The sequence below is a fragment of the Charadrius vociferus genome, unplaced genomic scaffold (genome assembly GCF_000708025.1).
Source record: "Charadrius vociferus isolate BGI_N301 unplaced genomic scaffold, ASM70802v2 scaffold1493, whole genome shotgun sequence".
Taxonomy (NCBI): Eukaryota; Metazoa; Chordata; class Aves; order Charadriiformes; family Charadriidae; genus Charadrius; species Charadrius vociferus.
This window is the reverse complement of record NW_009647467.1, coordinates 176,158-192,928: the sequence shown is the minus strand read 5'-3', so window position 1 is coordinate 192,928 and position 16,771 is coordinate 176,158. Positions and strand designations below refer to the sequence as shown.

The following is a 16,771-nucleotide window of genomic DNA, read 5'->3' as shown; positions in this document are numbered from 1 at the left end:
GTAGCACAGGACTAATACAATGGCAGCCCACTAGTGACATCAAAATGTCTAAGTTTCTAGACACATTAAAGACTTTTCCTTCACTTTTCACACCTTGTTCAGGGCAGTAATGCAGACAGCATCATCCAAATGATTTTGGAGACAATACCATCTGCCTTCTGAAAGCGTGCTCTTCTATTACGCTGAAACTGCTCCGAGTGCAAGAAGGTGTTTGGCATGTTCCCATCTTGACAGATTTTGGTCTCATGTAAGCCATGGGAAGACAGTGTAGAAACCTGCACTCCACGGCTGACCACTGTAACTGATAGGGAACAAGAGGCACATTTGCAAAGCATAGAAATGCCCAAACTCTTTGGATTCCTGCAATCATGGCCTTTGATGATCATTTCATGTTTGTGTCCTTGAATATGTCCCTCAGTCCCAGCAAGGCCTGAAACACAGGGAAGCCCACCCTGCTGTGGGATCAGCCGCAGCCAGAGGGCAAAAGATGCTTCCCATGCATTTGAGAAACCTCATTCTCAATCTCCATTTTAATGCAGCTGCTATGTGAGGCGCACTCCTTATGTGTGACCCAGGGAGAAACTGTCCCATAGCAGTAAATTAAAAAATCTAACCCCAATAGCCATAGGATTGCACCAGAAAGGGATAATTAGAGACTAATAGTGGTTTGACAGGGCCAGTCCTGTGACTGCATCAGAGGTGAGCTCTCCTAAGTGTCTGCTCCATGTGGAGCATGGCTGGTGCTCTCAATGCTGTGGGTCAGGGCAGCAATCACACCCCACTGATGCAGTCAGATGTGTTATGAGCACCTTCAGATTAAGTGTTGGCCATTTGCTCATTTGCCCCCGACCCCAAATTTTAATCTTGATCCTCAGAGAGTTTTTTTGTTCCTAGATGGGAGGGGGGGGGCGGGTGCAAGTGAGCAGTGTCCACATAGTAATCATGATTTCTTCTAGCCACTGCCAAATCTGAGCAGAGCAAGGACTTGTAGCCATCAAAAAAATGCAGACCCAAATGAGCTTGAAGAGCCCCTGGCATTCAAGTCACTAGGGAGAAGTCAATGGGCCACAGGCAAATTTCTAGTTGGTTCCTCAAGGCTAACAAAATTCTAGAAAGCACCATGCAAAAGATACAAGAGGCACAATGTGGGTAGGTTTGGTAAAAATTCATGCTGGCCCTTATATATGAGGTATGGGCAGCTCCCCTGGCACTGACTCTTTGAGCATATCGCAGAGCACAAGTTCACATAGATTTATCCAGAGTTCACATTTAGCAGAGATGGAGGGGTGATTAATTGTTCCAGGACTAGTCTCATGTAAGACCTTGTTTAAGGTAAGGTGAATGTAAACAGGGTAAATTTACCGTCCAACAGTTGCTCTGTGGTAGTTGCATTCCGCATGCATGCCCTGGGTAAATGGGACGTAAACTGAGCGAGCTTCTCTTAGTAACAGGTGTAGAAACTATCTCACCTTTAGCGCAAAGTACAAAGTGGGCATGGGTGTAATCTCTGCAGAGTGACTAATATTCAGTAAATTTACTCGCTTACTGCACAGTGACTTGGGTGTGGAGCCATATCCCTAAGAACAGATCTTGGGTAACAGTACATTGCAAAGTCTGTTTTTCCCGCATTGCCTGTCCACAGACTACAGAAGACAAATCACCATTAGCTCCCGTTAGAAGAGTGATAAAATAGTAGTCAATCAATGAGAAAAGGCTTCCCTGTCCACCATAAGGTACTGACTCACTGCCATCTTGTGGCAACAGCACGATAGCTGACAAAAGGCTGTTCAATATACAAATTGACAAAATACTGTTCAATATACTGTTCAAAGAGAAGGCATTGCACATTTATATATTCAATGATGTGGCAGCATAAAATTGACCAGTTTGACTTTCTGGAGCTTTTATCTAATAACTTGCCTCCCCAACTTGTACAACAGTTCAAGCTTCATTTCCTTATGAAGAGTAAAGAGAAGAGGAAAAATGGAAACGCCTGCAAACTAGCAGGAAGTATGCTGCTCCTTCCACATTTTTCTCAGGATGCAAAAGCCACTCCTGACTCCCTTCCTTGCTTTCTTCCCCAACACACTGAGTCTTTCACAACTTTTGGGAACTCTCAGCAATTCTGAACAAAGAAATGAAAAGTCTGGTGATTTTTTACTTTGGGTATTTTTATTGCAAGTATTCATCTTAGTAGGACTTTAGATTTAATGCAAGCTTCTTATTCTACCATGGTAAAATGGCTTGAGGCAATTCACTGTGATTTAGAGCAGTTTGGCTTATGGTATCTATCTAGGTGTTCACAGTTAGTCTTTAATAAACACTAAGTAATATAGCCTAAATGAGTTCTCAGTGAAAGAGAATTACGCTAAATCATGTAACCTTGCATTTTCTGCAGTCCAATAAGTTACTGCATTACCGTAACTCAGCTGATTCACAGGAACTCACTGAAACTCATTCTCATATCTCAGCTCTTCACTTGACCTGTAAACTTTATCACCCAGTTCTCAGTAACCCTTTTAAGACTGAACATAATGAACAGACGTACGTAAGTCACTAAAAGAAGCAGCCCAACAAAACTGAAGGTACACAGATAGGTTTGCCATTTTTGTCCAGAAGGGAATGTTTCTTTCCCCATACATTTTCTCAATTACATTCCCAAGATATGTCTTCCTGGAGAAGCAAGTGTGGCAGGAGAGGAAAGGAAAAGGCAGCTTGTACATTTAGCTCATAAATGTGCCAGCTGCCCATATATGTGAAGAAACCTACTCACCGGGGCAAGATTATGCATTGCAATGTCCTGTAGGAGCATCAGCATTTTCAAGAGCTGCAGGTTGGTGGTGGCATGGTTTGAGCAGCAGCCCACAGGGCACTGGGGAGAGACAGCCACAGGGAAGGTCCACGGGCAGCAGCTGTGGCAGCAGCAGCAGTGACAGCAGTGACTGCCTTGCGCTCCCCTGGTGCCACAGGCTTCACCCCAGTAGCGTGACCTGTATTTGCCACAAAGCACGGTGTCAAGAGAGGCTGATTTTGTCAGGTGAGCATGGGGTGGATGAAGCAGTGGTAGCCACCTTGATTTCCCAGCACAGATGTCAGTTTGGCTGAAGGCTTCAGTAGTCTGCTTCACACCGTCTTTCAAAGCCCCTGAGTCTGCCTGTGTGAGAGGATCACCCTCACAGAAGTCCACAGGATCTTCCCTAGCAAGGGTCTCGCTGCAAGGAGCATTTTGCCCTGTGCACTTCACCCTTGAAGTGGACTCCAGCCTGGAAGGCATCTGAACAGTAACAGATTTCAGAGGAGTAGAAGCCATTTCATCATTTTGGACAGTGTCTCCCCATTCTGATTTGTTAGTACCTAACATCTCCCCTACGCTACCAGTCTCTTGATCTTCAGATGAACTTAATCCAGACCCTTCTGCTAGGCAGGAGGGATGCTTCTGAGATTCTTGCGTAGAACAGCTTAAAGCGGCACTGCTCCCACTTTGTGCTGCTGAGCCCTGCCATGGAGTTTCTGGGAGCTCCATTTTGGGGGACCATCTTGTATTTTTTAAATCGCCATCTGTTTTGCAGAACTTCTGCCCGTTTGTCACCTCATTCACTGCAAGCAGGGTACCATCTTTGCTGACCACTTCTGTGTCCCACCACATTCCTTTAACACATGCTGCATGACCTTCATGGGCACTTTCATGACATGCAGCTCCAATGTCCTTTTCAGTCAGGCAGCTCTCACCTTCTTCTTCGCTTCTGATTTTGCTCTCACTGATAACGGCAGGGTTTATATCAATTGGTTCAGTGAAGGTTACATTCACCTTTTTGTGTCCTGTTCTCAAATACAAATGATCAAATTTTGAGGAGCTAGGATCTCCTTCACCCTGAGTATCACTCTGGAAACAAGGACTATGCTCTTTTATGCACTCCTCTTTTCCCAGTTGCTTTCTTCTAGTTTTATGCTCTTTCCTGTCTATGTCACATAAAATTTCTTCTACAGAAGTCTGTGGTTCAGGGCTACAGGCCTCATACTGTCCATTTTCTGCAGTCTGCAGCAGATGAATCTCTTCTTCCTGGTCTCTGCCTGCTTGTGTTGATCCAGGTATTGTCAAAACTCCCTTGCAGGCTGTGATGAAGACCTTAGCAACATCATCTGGCTTTTGTTGAAAATCTTGGTTTAACGTCAGAAACTCTGTCTTATGTGACAGAGCTGTTTCTTGATTGTGGCTATCAGAAATAAAATTAATCTTTCCTGGCAAAGATGTATTCTGAAGGAAAATAAAAAGAGGGAGGAAAAAAAAAAAAAGGAGGAGGAATTGAAATATTATACTTGTTCTAGCACACTGGTTTGCCCACCACTATTTTCCCCTGGGCACCCCCAGGACCAGAGGCATCTCTAAATACATCTTTAAACATCTACAACTACCAAGTGAAGCAAAGAATTAAAGATTCCTGTAACATTTCCTCACTAATGCCTTGCACAAAACTGGCATTAGTGTGTTGGAAGAGTTGCACAAAGTTCTGAGAAAGCTTCTCGCCTTCTGAGGTTTTTTAGGAGGATGAATTTGCTTTCATGAAACTTTCACGACTGCATGATTATTTTGTTTTTTATTGTTACTTGTGCCAGGGTCACAGAGTTTTCATAGACCTACCAACAACTATTGTTCATTTCTTACTTGCAAAACTACAGGTTCTGGCAGCTCCTCCATGAACCCACTGCTGTCTGACTGGCAGCTGCTTGTTCTTGTCACCATCACCTCTACTGTGGAAAACAAGAGGATAAGATAAATTAGGAAGAAAGGCAGAAAGCAGTATCAGGCCAAAATGAATACAGAAGTAAACAGGGACACTTTAAATGTATGTTTCTATAAATATTCTTGATCCTGGCCAGAAATGTGCAATATTGCTACAACCAGAAAAAATAACAAATATGTGCTCAGGATAGCTACTGCTGATGTTACTAACTGTTGACTTACTCACCAGTGTAATCATCACCTGCAGATTTCAGATTTTGATATAGTCACCCAACATACACAATGTAAATAACCTATAAAGCAGCAAACCACTTGTTTTTCTTTGCCAAAAATATTGACTTTTGATTGTTAGAACTGGCTCAGACCAAGCGTTAGTCATACCTACACGGTTTTGATGGCTTCCACCAGGTGACTCCTGCAGGGAAAGGGAGCTGCCCTAGCCTCTCCCTAGACCAGCTGGTCTCTGCTTTGAGGCACCGTGTATCACCTTTTTTGGTTTTTGTTCTGAGGGCAGGAAATCATAGTTACAAACAGAGATGAAGTAGGGTTGTATGGCAAGACATATAGGCAAGAGGAAGATATTCTAGATTTACTCCAGACAAGGTTTCTAATCTAGCAGCCACATAATCTGGCTAAATCAATTTTTACCTCAACTTTAGCAATTAAATTATACACTATTAGCTATTTGATTTAATGAATAAAATCCAACCCTCTTTAAAACTACAAATGATTGAGAGTAAACCCTTGGTTGTCCTGTACATCCCGATACTTCTCAGCCTTTGGATAACTTGCCCTTTCAGATAACCTTCATCCTCAGATAATGCCCTCATTCTCAGATAGTTGGCACCAAAACAGCGGTGGAGCTGGGGGAGCAGGCTGAGGGAGTCTGCTGGGGGAAGGAAGGGATGGAGACTGAGACAATCTGGATACACTTCCTCTCTTGTTCCTTACATACATAACGGCTTCTGAATCCTGAGACCTTTTATCTTCTGGTTATAACCATGAAAATGTGACAATTCACCTAGTAGTTTTGAGATCTGAGTTATTAATTCTCATTTGTGTGAATTGGAAAATGCAAACCAAAAAGAGTCTACAAATTATGTTTTCACACATTAACAGACTATGGGCTTCATTAATTGTATCTTGGGCATCAATTAATGAAAATCACACAATCTATTCGTAGGCAGCAGCTGTAAAATCAAAACCAGGTATCATTTTATGGCTTTTAAATGAATTACTTGCATTGTCACTCCTGGTATCATCAGCAGCACATCAGTCAGACACTTTCCTATTTTGGATGAGAAAGATGCGGTTCCCATCTCAGACATTACAAAATCTGCAGTGATGTTGCTGAAAATTGTCTGGTTTGTGGGTGGTCTCAAAACTCATCCTTGCAGTTTCCCACAAACGACATCATGGTTCAGCTTCTCCCCAAGGGAGACTGCTCTACAGATTCTCTAAACTTTTTTTAAAGCTGCTTCAATTACCCTTTGCATCTTTGCCAGCTGTTGCTTCCAGTGTGTCAGTCTGGCCTGTAGTTTTCCATACATAAAAATGAAGAAAGAAAGGCTTAGGAAAGTTTTGAAAAGTGGAAATGTTTCAGCTGCTGTAGTTCCAACCAGTTTGAGACTCAAATTATTTGAGCCTCAAATACTCAATTGTATCCTCCAATCATAACAACAGACCTTCAAGCTCTAAAGTTTGCACAGTTAGAAGACTACATTATCAGCAGATTACCTAGTGTTTTAAGGTACCTGTTTTTCTCCTGAGACATGCAGGATACCAAAGTAGCTGGCATGCTACCAGAAATTACATGTAGGGGAAAAAAACCCATAACTTTTAATGGACGAGTAAGCACTGTGAGAATCCATCTTCTCATCTGGCCAAAACCAGGTGGCTGTAGCCAGGTTTGACCCATTTGTTATGATAAATGCAATACATCTGTTCAAACAACACAGTCAATTGTGTTTGTGTATTGCAACCATGCAACCTTCCCACCCATGTTTATATTTGTGCACTAGCTAAAGAACTACCCAAAACATGTGATGGTGGACTCCAGGCTGATCTTTAGACACAAGGTGAGACATTAAAGACTGGATGAAATGTCTGCAGATCAAGTTAGTATCACTACAGTTAGCCTACAGAAAGACCTCCATGTATCTCCCGGGACTTACCCTGGAAGGAGGTGTGATGTGTGCTTGGCTATCATAGCTCTCATGGATTAAACATGCAAGGCATGTACATAAATCAAGGCTCAAACCACTCTGAAAGGCTGTCTCTGTATGTATTTAAAAATGGTAATACAATAGGACCTAATGACCATTCTAAGCATAAATCCAAATTCTGCAATATTTATGTTATCAAAATAGAAACTTATAAAATAGAAGAAAAGTATAATAGAAGGAGAACCATGTTCAGCGCAGTTCACCTGTTCTTGTTGCTGTGATTTCCTGTCCTCAGACCAAGTAATCACCTTCATCTGAGATAGGCAGCTGATTTGCACCTACCTACAGATTAGATGTGTAATGAACTAATACTCCTAGAGTAAAGGCTTAAATTCCCCATATAGTCAGTGCAAAGCGATGTCTCTGAGGGTCTGAGCTGCAGTTCTGTTCCAACTACATTCAGATGCCTAATTTAATCATTACATCCCACACTGGCTTGCAAGATCCTACCCAGTATGCCAGGCCCAGTAGAAGGTAGGCAGGTGAAGATAAAGGGGTTTTAAAATATGAGATATTTCTCTGACTTTGTAACACCTTATTCAAAGCCAGTCAAGATTCCCTTGATTTCAGTGGAAGTCTGAAATTAAAAAAAAAAAAAAAAACAGTAAAAATGAATATGGGCCTCCTATTCAAGGTGGGGTAAAAAGCTATAAAGAGATTGCCAAAGTGCCTCCACAAGGACTTCAAGCTGAACATCGTGTTCCCGGGAGAAACACGGAGCAGGGCTGCTTTGGGAAGGCAGGCCACACTGAAGGCTGGGGCTGTGCCAAAGCTAGATTAAACACGATGGCCTTTTCAATTTGAGGCAGCTCACTTTCAACCTATGTAAATATAGTTTGATTCAATGACGGTGTACCAGAGCCAAGTAATGTTTGCGTAATGGCGGGCAGCATTTGCATACCAGGGAAACTGTTTTGGGTGAGCGGTGGGCCAATCTATCACTTCATTTCCTCTTAGCGTCCCAAATAGCAATTGAGACTGCAAATTAGACCACGCCTGATGCTGTCCTGAGGAGGAATAGCGTTTCTCTCTTTGTGAAATTTTCAGCAACGTTAATAGCTTGCCAAAGGTAACAGTCCAGATTTTCTTGGCAGGCTCTCATACCCAGCGAGGATACCCATAGCCTGAGTTCCTACCAGGACATTCACTCTTTGCAGAGGTCCAAGGCAGGTCTTTGCTAGGTCTCCTAGGACAAATTCCTCTATCTACCAGGTTTCTGAAAATGTCCAGGCTGGATGCTGGTGGTGGTTTGTCTCAGAATGGACTAGCATCTAAAGACCTATCAGCAGTGGCCAAGGTCACTGTAGGGATGACACTTCACAGCAACAATTCCTTATGTTTAAACGAACTGAGTCTTCAAGCAACTGGAAGATTGTCTTTTGGAGGGATACAAGTTGGCCAAAATTTACATAGTTTATTTTGTCATTTTTAAAACGCTCTCGCCTTTCTTTTTCAAATGTGCTTTCTTTCTTTTCTGAAAGCAACCACATTTTTTAATTTAAAGAGGAAAGGTGAAAAAAATGGGTTAAATCACCTGAACATTAAGCAAAACATGTTTTCCTTTCGAGTCTACCCACACCACATTTTTCCCTGATCATCTGGTTCAGCCACTGAACCAAAATATCCATTATTCATATAGATCTACTCAATTCTCCTAGTGTGTGGAGACACCCAAACCTGTAGAGATTTGGCAAATACATGCAGAGCATCACACCAAGGAAAGGTAAAGTATGTTTGGAGAAGAAGTAGAGACGCAGACCAGTATTCAACTATGAACTAAAAATTACAACTCTGGGCCCTGTGCGGAGAATACATCTGGCTATGCTGGAAAGAGGAAACCTGAGAATCGCCCCTGAAGACCTTGGTGAGGAAAACCTTGGCTCTTCGCCTTTCTGTGCTAATTGAACTGGGAGAGTTTAGCTCCTGCATCCCATTTCTGTTCTGCCTGAATTTTAAATAAAAATAGGTTAGAGGAACTCACTAATCATGTTTCTGCTTCATTTTGTATCGTATAAGAAAGTACATGCCTTCCAAATCCCAAAGGTCCCACAGCTTTCCAGGCCTTCACTTGATCAATCCAATTTCATTAAGAGACTTTTTCTCTTCCCTTATTTGCATGCAGATACAGTGGCTTCCATTTTCAGCAACCATCAGTGCGGGAACTTTCTGAAACTATCGGGCTCCTAGGTTCACCATTAATGAAAGAATATTCCCTAATTAGTTAAATAAATAAGTACTGGAGTATAGTTCTGCGTTCCTCTGAAGGCTACAGCTGGTTTTCCGTGGACTTGGCTGCAAATAACACAATCTCTTTCTAGTTTCCAGCCTGGAGAATACTTGCAAACTGCAAAAAATGCCATGAGAGCAACTCCACTGCTTGTAAATAATAGCACATTTTTTGTACACCTTTTGAATCACATTAACATTGATGAATGTATGTCAATAGTTGTTTTTCTACATTGTTTGAGTACATGGGGAAGCATAGGCACAAAAACTTCAAATGCAAGAGCATTTCTGAAAATTTGACCTTTAAATTCACAAATTAAAAGCTGGACTGCTTATCCTGTCACAGACAAAGTAGAATGGCCAACTGCAACCTAGTGAGGCTATTCCAATTTTAGATATTTTTGTAGCTGTAGCTGTTTAAATGTTGCTGTACATTGATGTGGATAAGTATTTCTAAAACTATCCGCTACATACACAGGACTAAATAATGCACAGAAACCACAATTTAGTCAGATATTTTGTAAAAGGAAAATAAGCCTAAAGGACTTAAAATAAGATATTTTCACTTCACTCTATAAGCAAAGGCATTTTGCAGTCTCTCTTGCAAAAAAACTTTCAAGGCATTAAATTTATTACAGCTGAAACACTTAGGTTAGACTCAGCAGAGAACCTAGATTCAGGCTTAAATCTATGTATAGTATTCCCATAGGCAGAGTTAAGTGGACGTACAAGTATCTCACTGATTGGGCCTTAAGAAACACATCCATTCAACAATAGTTGAATTCAAGAGTAGTGGAACGCAGTAAGAGATGGGGTGAATGAAAATCACACCATGTCCACAGAAGTGCCAGAACTGAATAGATACTTTATTACATTTTGGATGTTTTGGGTTTTTTCCGTCTCAAACACAGGCATCAAACACTAAAAGTGCTTGGCCCACCAAAGCTGCTCAGTACTACGACTCTAGCAAGTGGAAGATGTGAAGGCTCAGAATCTCCAACACAAGGCAAAAAAGTTAAGAATTTCTGTTTTACGTGGCAAAAAGGGACTTTCAAAAACACATTTTCAAACAGTGCTTTCAAAATAGAAATGGGTTCATTTTGGGTAGTTAACTGGATCCTTCCCTCTTAGACGTTTCACTCTTTCTTGTCCTGCTCTGCAAATTGGTAAATCCCTGTGTTATCCTTAATAACACTGCCCTGCCTATGGCATCACACAAAATGATGTTGCAGGATGAGGTGGCTATGCACTAGGGGAATACATCAGCTGCATGGTACAGTTACAGGTGGTCAACTCCTATGACAGGAGAGCTGCTGCAGCACACACTTCTCTCCTGCTACACAGAGGATAGGCATCACCAATTTTTAACCATCACACTGCATGATATGGCCAGTAAGTGCTAATAAAACTCCACTGAAAATATGTATTCTGCATAAGCCACAAAGAACCCCTTTTTTTTTCTTAGTGCTGTTATCCAGCAGAGTGGACTGAAGCTCACTTAGAAATTATTTTGTAAAACTTTTGGCTTTTTGGGAAAAGAAATGTTGTTATTCATATCAGTTCCCATGTATATGGAAAAACTTAATCCTATGTAAATGTTCCATAAAATCTGTTCCTTCTCAGCACACTGTACTGTCTTTCCTTAATCTAAGAAGTAGCTCCCCCATAAGCAACCGCACCGACTACTGACTGTAATCAGTAAAACCTAAAAATTTCATTTAGTGCCACTGAAATCTCAAAGGAAAAGTGTGGTTAGTCTTTTTTTTTTAAAAAAAAATCCTTGCAAAACTTCTATCACGCCGCTTCCCTTCACCACATTGCAGAAATGGCCATGAACAAGCAAGCTGAGGTGACCAAGACCCAGTTTGTATTTATTTTCTAGCCAAATGCAATACACAGTTCTACAACTTTCCCGTAAGAGAGATCAGTCCAGAACTGCTTGTCACCGGAGCAGAGCTGCAGCACTGACCCCTTTCTGTATAGCTGCATCTCAGTTTTGTGCTGCATTTCAGAACAGTCACCAGATGGCAGCAGCACATAAACCACAAATTGTGCTTCCGAAGGCCAGCACAAACCAGTGTTTTTACCCGTGTCCTTCTGCAAATTTTATTTTTCAATGACACTATAGCAGAGATGAGATAAACCATCTTATTAGAATAGTCATATTATTTGAAAGCAAATAATACACCCAAAAATGCACCAGATGCAGCAAAAGCTCCTATTCTTATTCAAAACCAAGGGTAGCTGTGAAATTTGTCTATCCCCTGCTCTCTTTGAATTGAAGAGGAATTTCCTGTCAATCATCTTACACAGTGTGACTGGGTGAAAATATATTTTAAAAACGCTCTACATAAAGCAATTTCTGTTACTGATTGTGCCCCACCATGCTGGTAGGTGCTGTATGAATGGGACAAAAGAACAGTCTGTGCCCAGAAGAGCTTACGAGGTGGACAAAACCTGCCTCCTCTGAGCTATCACCTTCTGCTTGTCAGAACCCACTACCTCCAGCTCTCACCTGGCCTGCGATGTTCTCCTCCCCATCACTTTGGGTACCACTGGCATACGGAGGATACCGGGAGGCATATTGGGTATACTTTTCTTTTTGTGGGGGTGAACAAGGGGTAAGAAGCCCTGCAGCCCAATGACTGCAACGAGCTCTCGTGGGACACGAGTGCACGTATGCTGCACCCTGAGGAGGTGACACAGGGCCAGCGGGGCTGAAAGGTGGTGGGCACATATGTCGCGTGACAGCTACTGATATTTTGCTTCATCTCTATGTTCAGCCTGCAGTTCTTTACGCAGTTGTCTATGGGGTCTGGCTGTCACAGCCATTGTTAGCAGGAGACACGTGCATAGCTCCAGGGGCACTGGGAGCGCACGCACCGTGCTCCACGTCCTCCTGCGCAACCTCCCGCTCCTCGCCCAGGGCCCGGCTCCCCGCAGAGCCCTGGGTGCCCACGTCCCCCTGGGAGGACATTGGCCTAGATGCACTCCAGATATCAGCCATAAGCACTCGAAGGAACCAGGTCACGGAGCATTAAAGACACGATGCCCAGAGCATTGCAGAAATAGCTAGGTAGCAAATCTACATCTATTGTCACAGCATTCAGCTTCAGTCCTCCTCCAAAACACCCGAGGAAAAAAAGCAGTTTTGCACCAAGTTCCAGCCAAGTTTTTCGGCTTAAGATTCAGTGTATGGTACGGTTACGTCTAGCACGCTCGTGGCACAGCGCAGTCGGCAGGCAGAGCGCAGCAGCCTGGAGTGCTGCCCGGGTTGCGAAACCTGGCTGAAAAGCAGGGTGAGAGGGTGTGCTGTCAGCTCCCGATGCGGTGGCTAGACAGCCACTGGGACCTGCACTACGCGTTATCATGCTTTAAAGCCGGTGCACATATTTACTGATTTAAAACTAGCTTCGATACATCTGCTGCGCACTACAGTCAGCGCCGCAACAGCAGGTATAAATATACTCCTTTGTGAAATGCCTGGGGCTGGTGGGTGGGTGGGTTGGCTCTCTCTTTCACTCTCTTGCATTACAGGTTGTCCTGAGCTCATGTGTAGAAGGAAGCTTTGGAGAAGAACTGAATTAGCTGGTAATATTCTGTTAAGCTACTCATTAAAAAAAAAAAAAAAAAAGAAAAAAGAAAGAAACCATTCTGATTTTCTTTTTTTTTGAATGTTCATTTCCCCTCCTCCCTACCCAAATCAGAGATGAATATGGGCAAGGGAAGAAGCATGTTCTTTACCTTGTACATCACTGAAAAGGATGTAATTTCCTGCACTAGTGAACCACCCTGTGCCTCTCTAGAGAGGGTCAGAACTGACGTCTGTGGGCATTGGTGGCAGAGGTTTACCATCCAGAAATCTCCACCTTTGCCCCTTTCAAGAACATCCCAGGTACAATTTGGTCCATGCCTCTGGAAACCCCATTTCTATTAAAGGCCGGAGCTACAGCAAGTATTTAAAGTAGCTGGGAACCGAGGTCATGTCAGGTTTGGTAATACAGATCAACGTTGTGAATCTCCCACCCTGTTGCAGAGGGCGGCTGACGGACACACCTCTGCAAACTGCCAGGCTCGGGTGCAAGGCGTCTGCCTTCCCATCAGAGCTTCCCGTCGTCTTCTGCCTGTCCTACACAACACACTGCCCTAGAAATGATAAAAGTATAAATGAGTAATCTAAGAGCTGAATTTGACAGGAAAAGAGAGAACACTGTAGGCAGTTCTCTGTGATAAATGATGTTTCTGCAGTCTGGGAGGTTAGGAGTAGTGATGAATCTAGTCAAAACCTGAAATTGCAGTCACTTTGACAATGGTCTTTTATCTTCCCTCAGCTGATGAAACAGCTTCAAACTTTGCCAGGCCCTCCTCCTACTTTTCCTTGAGAGTCAGTATCACTTCCATCTTATTTCAACTGAGCTTCAGCCAACTGTCATTAATTCAGATTCGTGCTGCTGCCAAATGTCGGGAGAGACGGGTGATGGTTGTGTCTGCTTCTGATGAAAATGAGAGGTAGAGCTGAATGTCATCAGCCTACACTGTAGATCACGTTACATCACAACTTCTCCCAGTAGCAGCTGCACAGAGATAATGAATAAAAAATAAGCCATCACAGGGAGCCTCGTAGGGCTCTCTGCAACTGAGAGCACCTCACAAAAGGGAGGATGGCTTCCAGCAACCTTTATGGAGACCTTTGAGAAAAAATGAGTGAAAAGCCCCAATTTTTTTTTTTTTTTTTTTTTTTTTTGCTAGGTCCTGCAACTTCTGCCTGGTCAGCAGTCCCCAAAGCAATCGACAGGCCAGAACAGGTATTTGGCTTTTGGGTGTTACTTTGTAGATGTCAACAGCCAATTATAATAGCTCTATTTCCATGGTAATAGCCATTAAACTGTGTTCAGGGGTCTAAGAGCATCAGGCTTAGTAAGCCTGTCTCTCTTTGCTAGTGATATTTTCATGAGGAGAAATGCTAAGTATCAGTAAGTAGTTGACAAGTATGTAGAAGATCTATGGAACAGGAGTCATATTTCTCATCCATAAAGAAATCAGAGTTCTCCAGAGCATAAAAACACTCCCAGGTCCCCTTCTCACAGGTGTTACTGACAGTGAGGGAAATCAACCCTCTCATAGCAGCCATGGCAAAGCCACGTGGTGCTATCAGGAAAAGTATGTGCATTCTCACAAAGCTGCCTTGAAGACTGAGCTGGACGTGGGGTTGGGATTTTGAATTTTGCAGCAAAAAGGTTCAAAGGGTCAGGCTGTCAACCGGAACAATGAGTACAGCAACATGGAGGTCCATGACTGCACAGGCAAAGCTCTGATCCTCGTGTGCTCTGTTGAGGACATGGGAAGAAAAGGCAGAGGAGGAATTATTAGAAAAAACCTTTCAAGATCTCAGCCCAACTTTAGCACAACTAGATTTCATTTCAGAAGTATTCTTGTTTAAAAGGCTATCACTGTTAATCTAAACCAACGTCCCTTAAGTATTTTGTTGTCAAAGTATTTGGTTGCCTTCCTAGATACCTAAGGTATTTTATTATTTCTTTCCCCCTAAGATTTAAACAACAACAGGTTTTATAACTTTCACTGGGCCATCTGCCTTAAGCATGTTGTGTGTGCGTATCCTTTCCCACTAGGATGAATCAGCCTGCTGCAGGAGGACCTAAAATATGACACATACGTGCAGCAAAATGTTATAAATGTGCAATGACTTTTAGGAATGTACTCACTAAAAATCATACAACCCCCAAAGCTCCTGGGATGGCTGCCTAGACCTAAGGACTTCAGACAGGGTGTCCTGACATCACTGATGGGTGGCACAACCTCCCAGAAGCCGTTTCAAAAGTCTGCCAGTCTTCCTTTCTTTGCCGCCCGTCTACTTTCTGTACTGGTGAATGTGGCACCACCACCTCCTGGGTCTCCAGCTTTATAGCCTTTGCTGAACTTAGACATAAGCATGTTTGTGAGATACATCAAGGAGTACTATGGCAAAAAGAAGCAGCCAGGGTATTCTCAAGAGCTGCAAAAGTAAATTGCCTTTCTAGGAGGACTTCTCTGAGGAAACCAGACAACACAGGATGCTTCTGGACAGGGAGAAGATGCAGGAAGGTTTGAAGGTTCATCATTTCACAACTTCACTTTTCACTTTGCTTTTTTTTTTCTGTCTCTGCTTCCTAGCAGTTTCTGCTTCTTTCTGGGTAGGACTTTCCTCCCAGACTTCTTCAGGCTACAAAATGCATTAAGATGATACAGATTCCTCTTATTCTCACTTACAGGTCCCTTATGTAAGTAACTGGAAAGAGTAAGAAGGCTTTTACATGCCTCGTGCAGAAGATGGGAAAAATACGGGCTGAGGCATCATGAAACAAATGGAGCCAACCCAAAGCAGCTAAAGAAGGACGATGTCTCCTTTGTGCCAGGTCACTTGCAGCAGAGAAAACTGTCGCAAAGAGGGATCTATCTGTTATGGATATATTATTCATCGTGTTTTATGAAGAGAGAACTCATATTTGGAGATTGTATGTGATCATTAACCAATGCCAAAGTTTAACATAAATGCCAGGCAGTATTAACACAAGAGTAGGTATAGGACATTTTTAAGTTCAGCTCCCGATTTTGATTGCAGGTTTAGTAATTCTCCCCTTTGGCTGTCTCTTTGTCTTTCCCGTTCCTTTAATCTGAACTTAAAACTTAGTCATTGTGTTACATGTGAAGAAAAAGTGTGATGTAGGCACTACAGCAAATAAGAAATTCTAAATAGCTGTTCTTTTCTTCATGCTGAAAATAGAGAAAGGTACCCGGAAAACCCTGTACTTTTTGAAGCATGCATGTTTTCTTCTTGCACTTTGGAAGACATTGCTCCTTCAATTGGAGGCAGACGTTACAATGGATAATGGATAATAAACAGGATTCACGTTCTTGGCACTCAGTCAATTAAAAGAAATACCAATTGCATTCTGCGAATATTCCCATGGTGCCAAACCACCAGAGGAGTTGGTGAGTAGGAGGAGTGAAGGTGTGATAATTGAAAGAATTGCTACTTGATAAGTCACAGGAGCTAATGTGTTAGCTCAGCATGCGGGGAAGCTAGGACGTTCCCAGCTGCCGCAAAAACTGGGTGTATGCGATCCCTGGCACCACTCGTTGGGACAAGATGAATCGCAAGCGCTTCGGTAGTGAGCTACCATGTCACAGGGAGCCAGATGGAGGTGGTTTCTTCCCTGATTGATTGCCTCTTGGGCTACCAAGGGCTTTTCCAGCAGTCTAATGCCTTTCTGTTGGCACTCAAGCGCCTGGGAGCAGTGTGTCCGCTTGGGTCAGCACCGTGCCGGAATTCCTGCCTTTCGGCTGCATGGCCACCCCACAGTGGGAGAGGGAAGTAAATAAGGAGCAAGGGGGAGCGGGTGACTACAATGTGCACCGACTTCCGATGCCTCCCTAATAGACGCGTCTGCTAATGAATTTTCAGACACGTGCTGAGTTAACGGGGGTGAGCAACATCGAAACATCCTTTAGTTAAACCCAGTGCTTTACAAAGGCTAATTGAAAAAGGAAAGAGCAGCAGGGGTGGGGGTGGGGGGGAGAA

At 43.1% G+C, this 16,771-nt stretch overlaps 1 protein-coding gene across 1 annotated transcript in view; it reads right to left on the bottom strand.

Moving 5' to 3' along the window:
- The window catches only part of CCDC129 (coiled-coil domain containing 129), a 31,904-nt gene that overhangs the window by 3,899 nt on the left and 11,234 nt on the right, over positions 1 to 16,771 (bottom strand). The window contains exons 4-5 of the mRNA XM_009880703.1: positions 4,664 to 4,749; positions 2,774 to 4,255 (exon numbers count right to left, since the gene is read on the bottom strand). Of these exons, the coding sequence (XP_009879005.1) occupies positions 2,774 to 4,255; positions 4,664 to 4,749 (1,568 nt within the window). The remainder of the gene's footprint in view (positions 1 to 2,773; positions 4,256 to 4,663; positions 4,750 to 16,771) is intronic.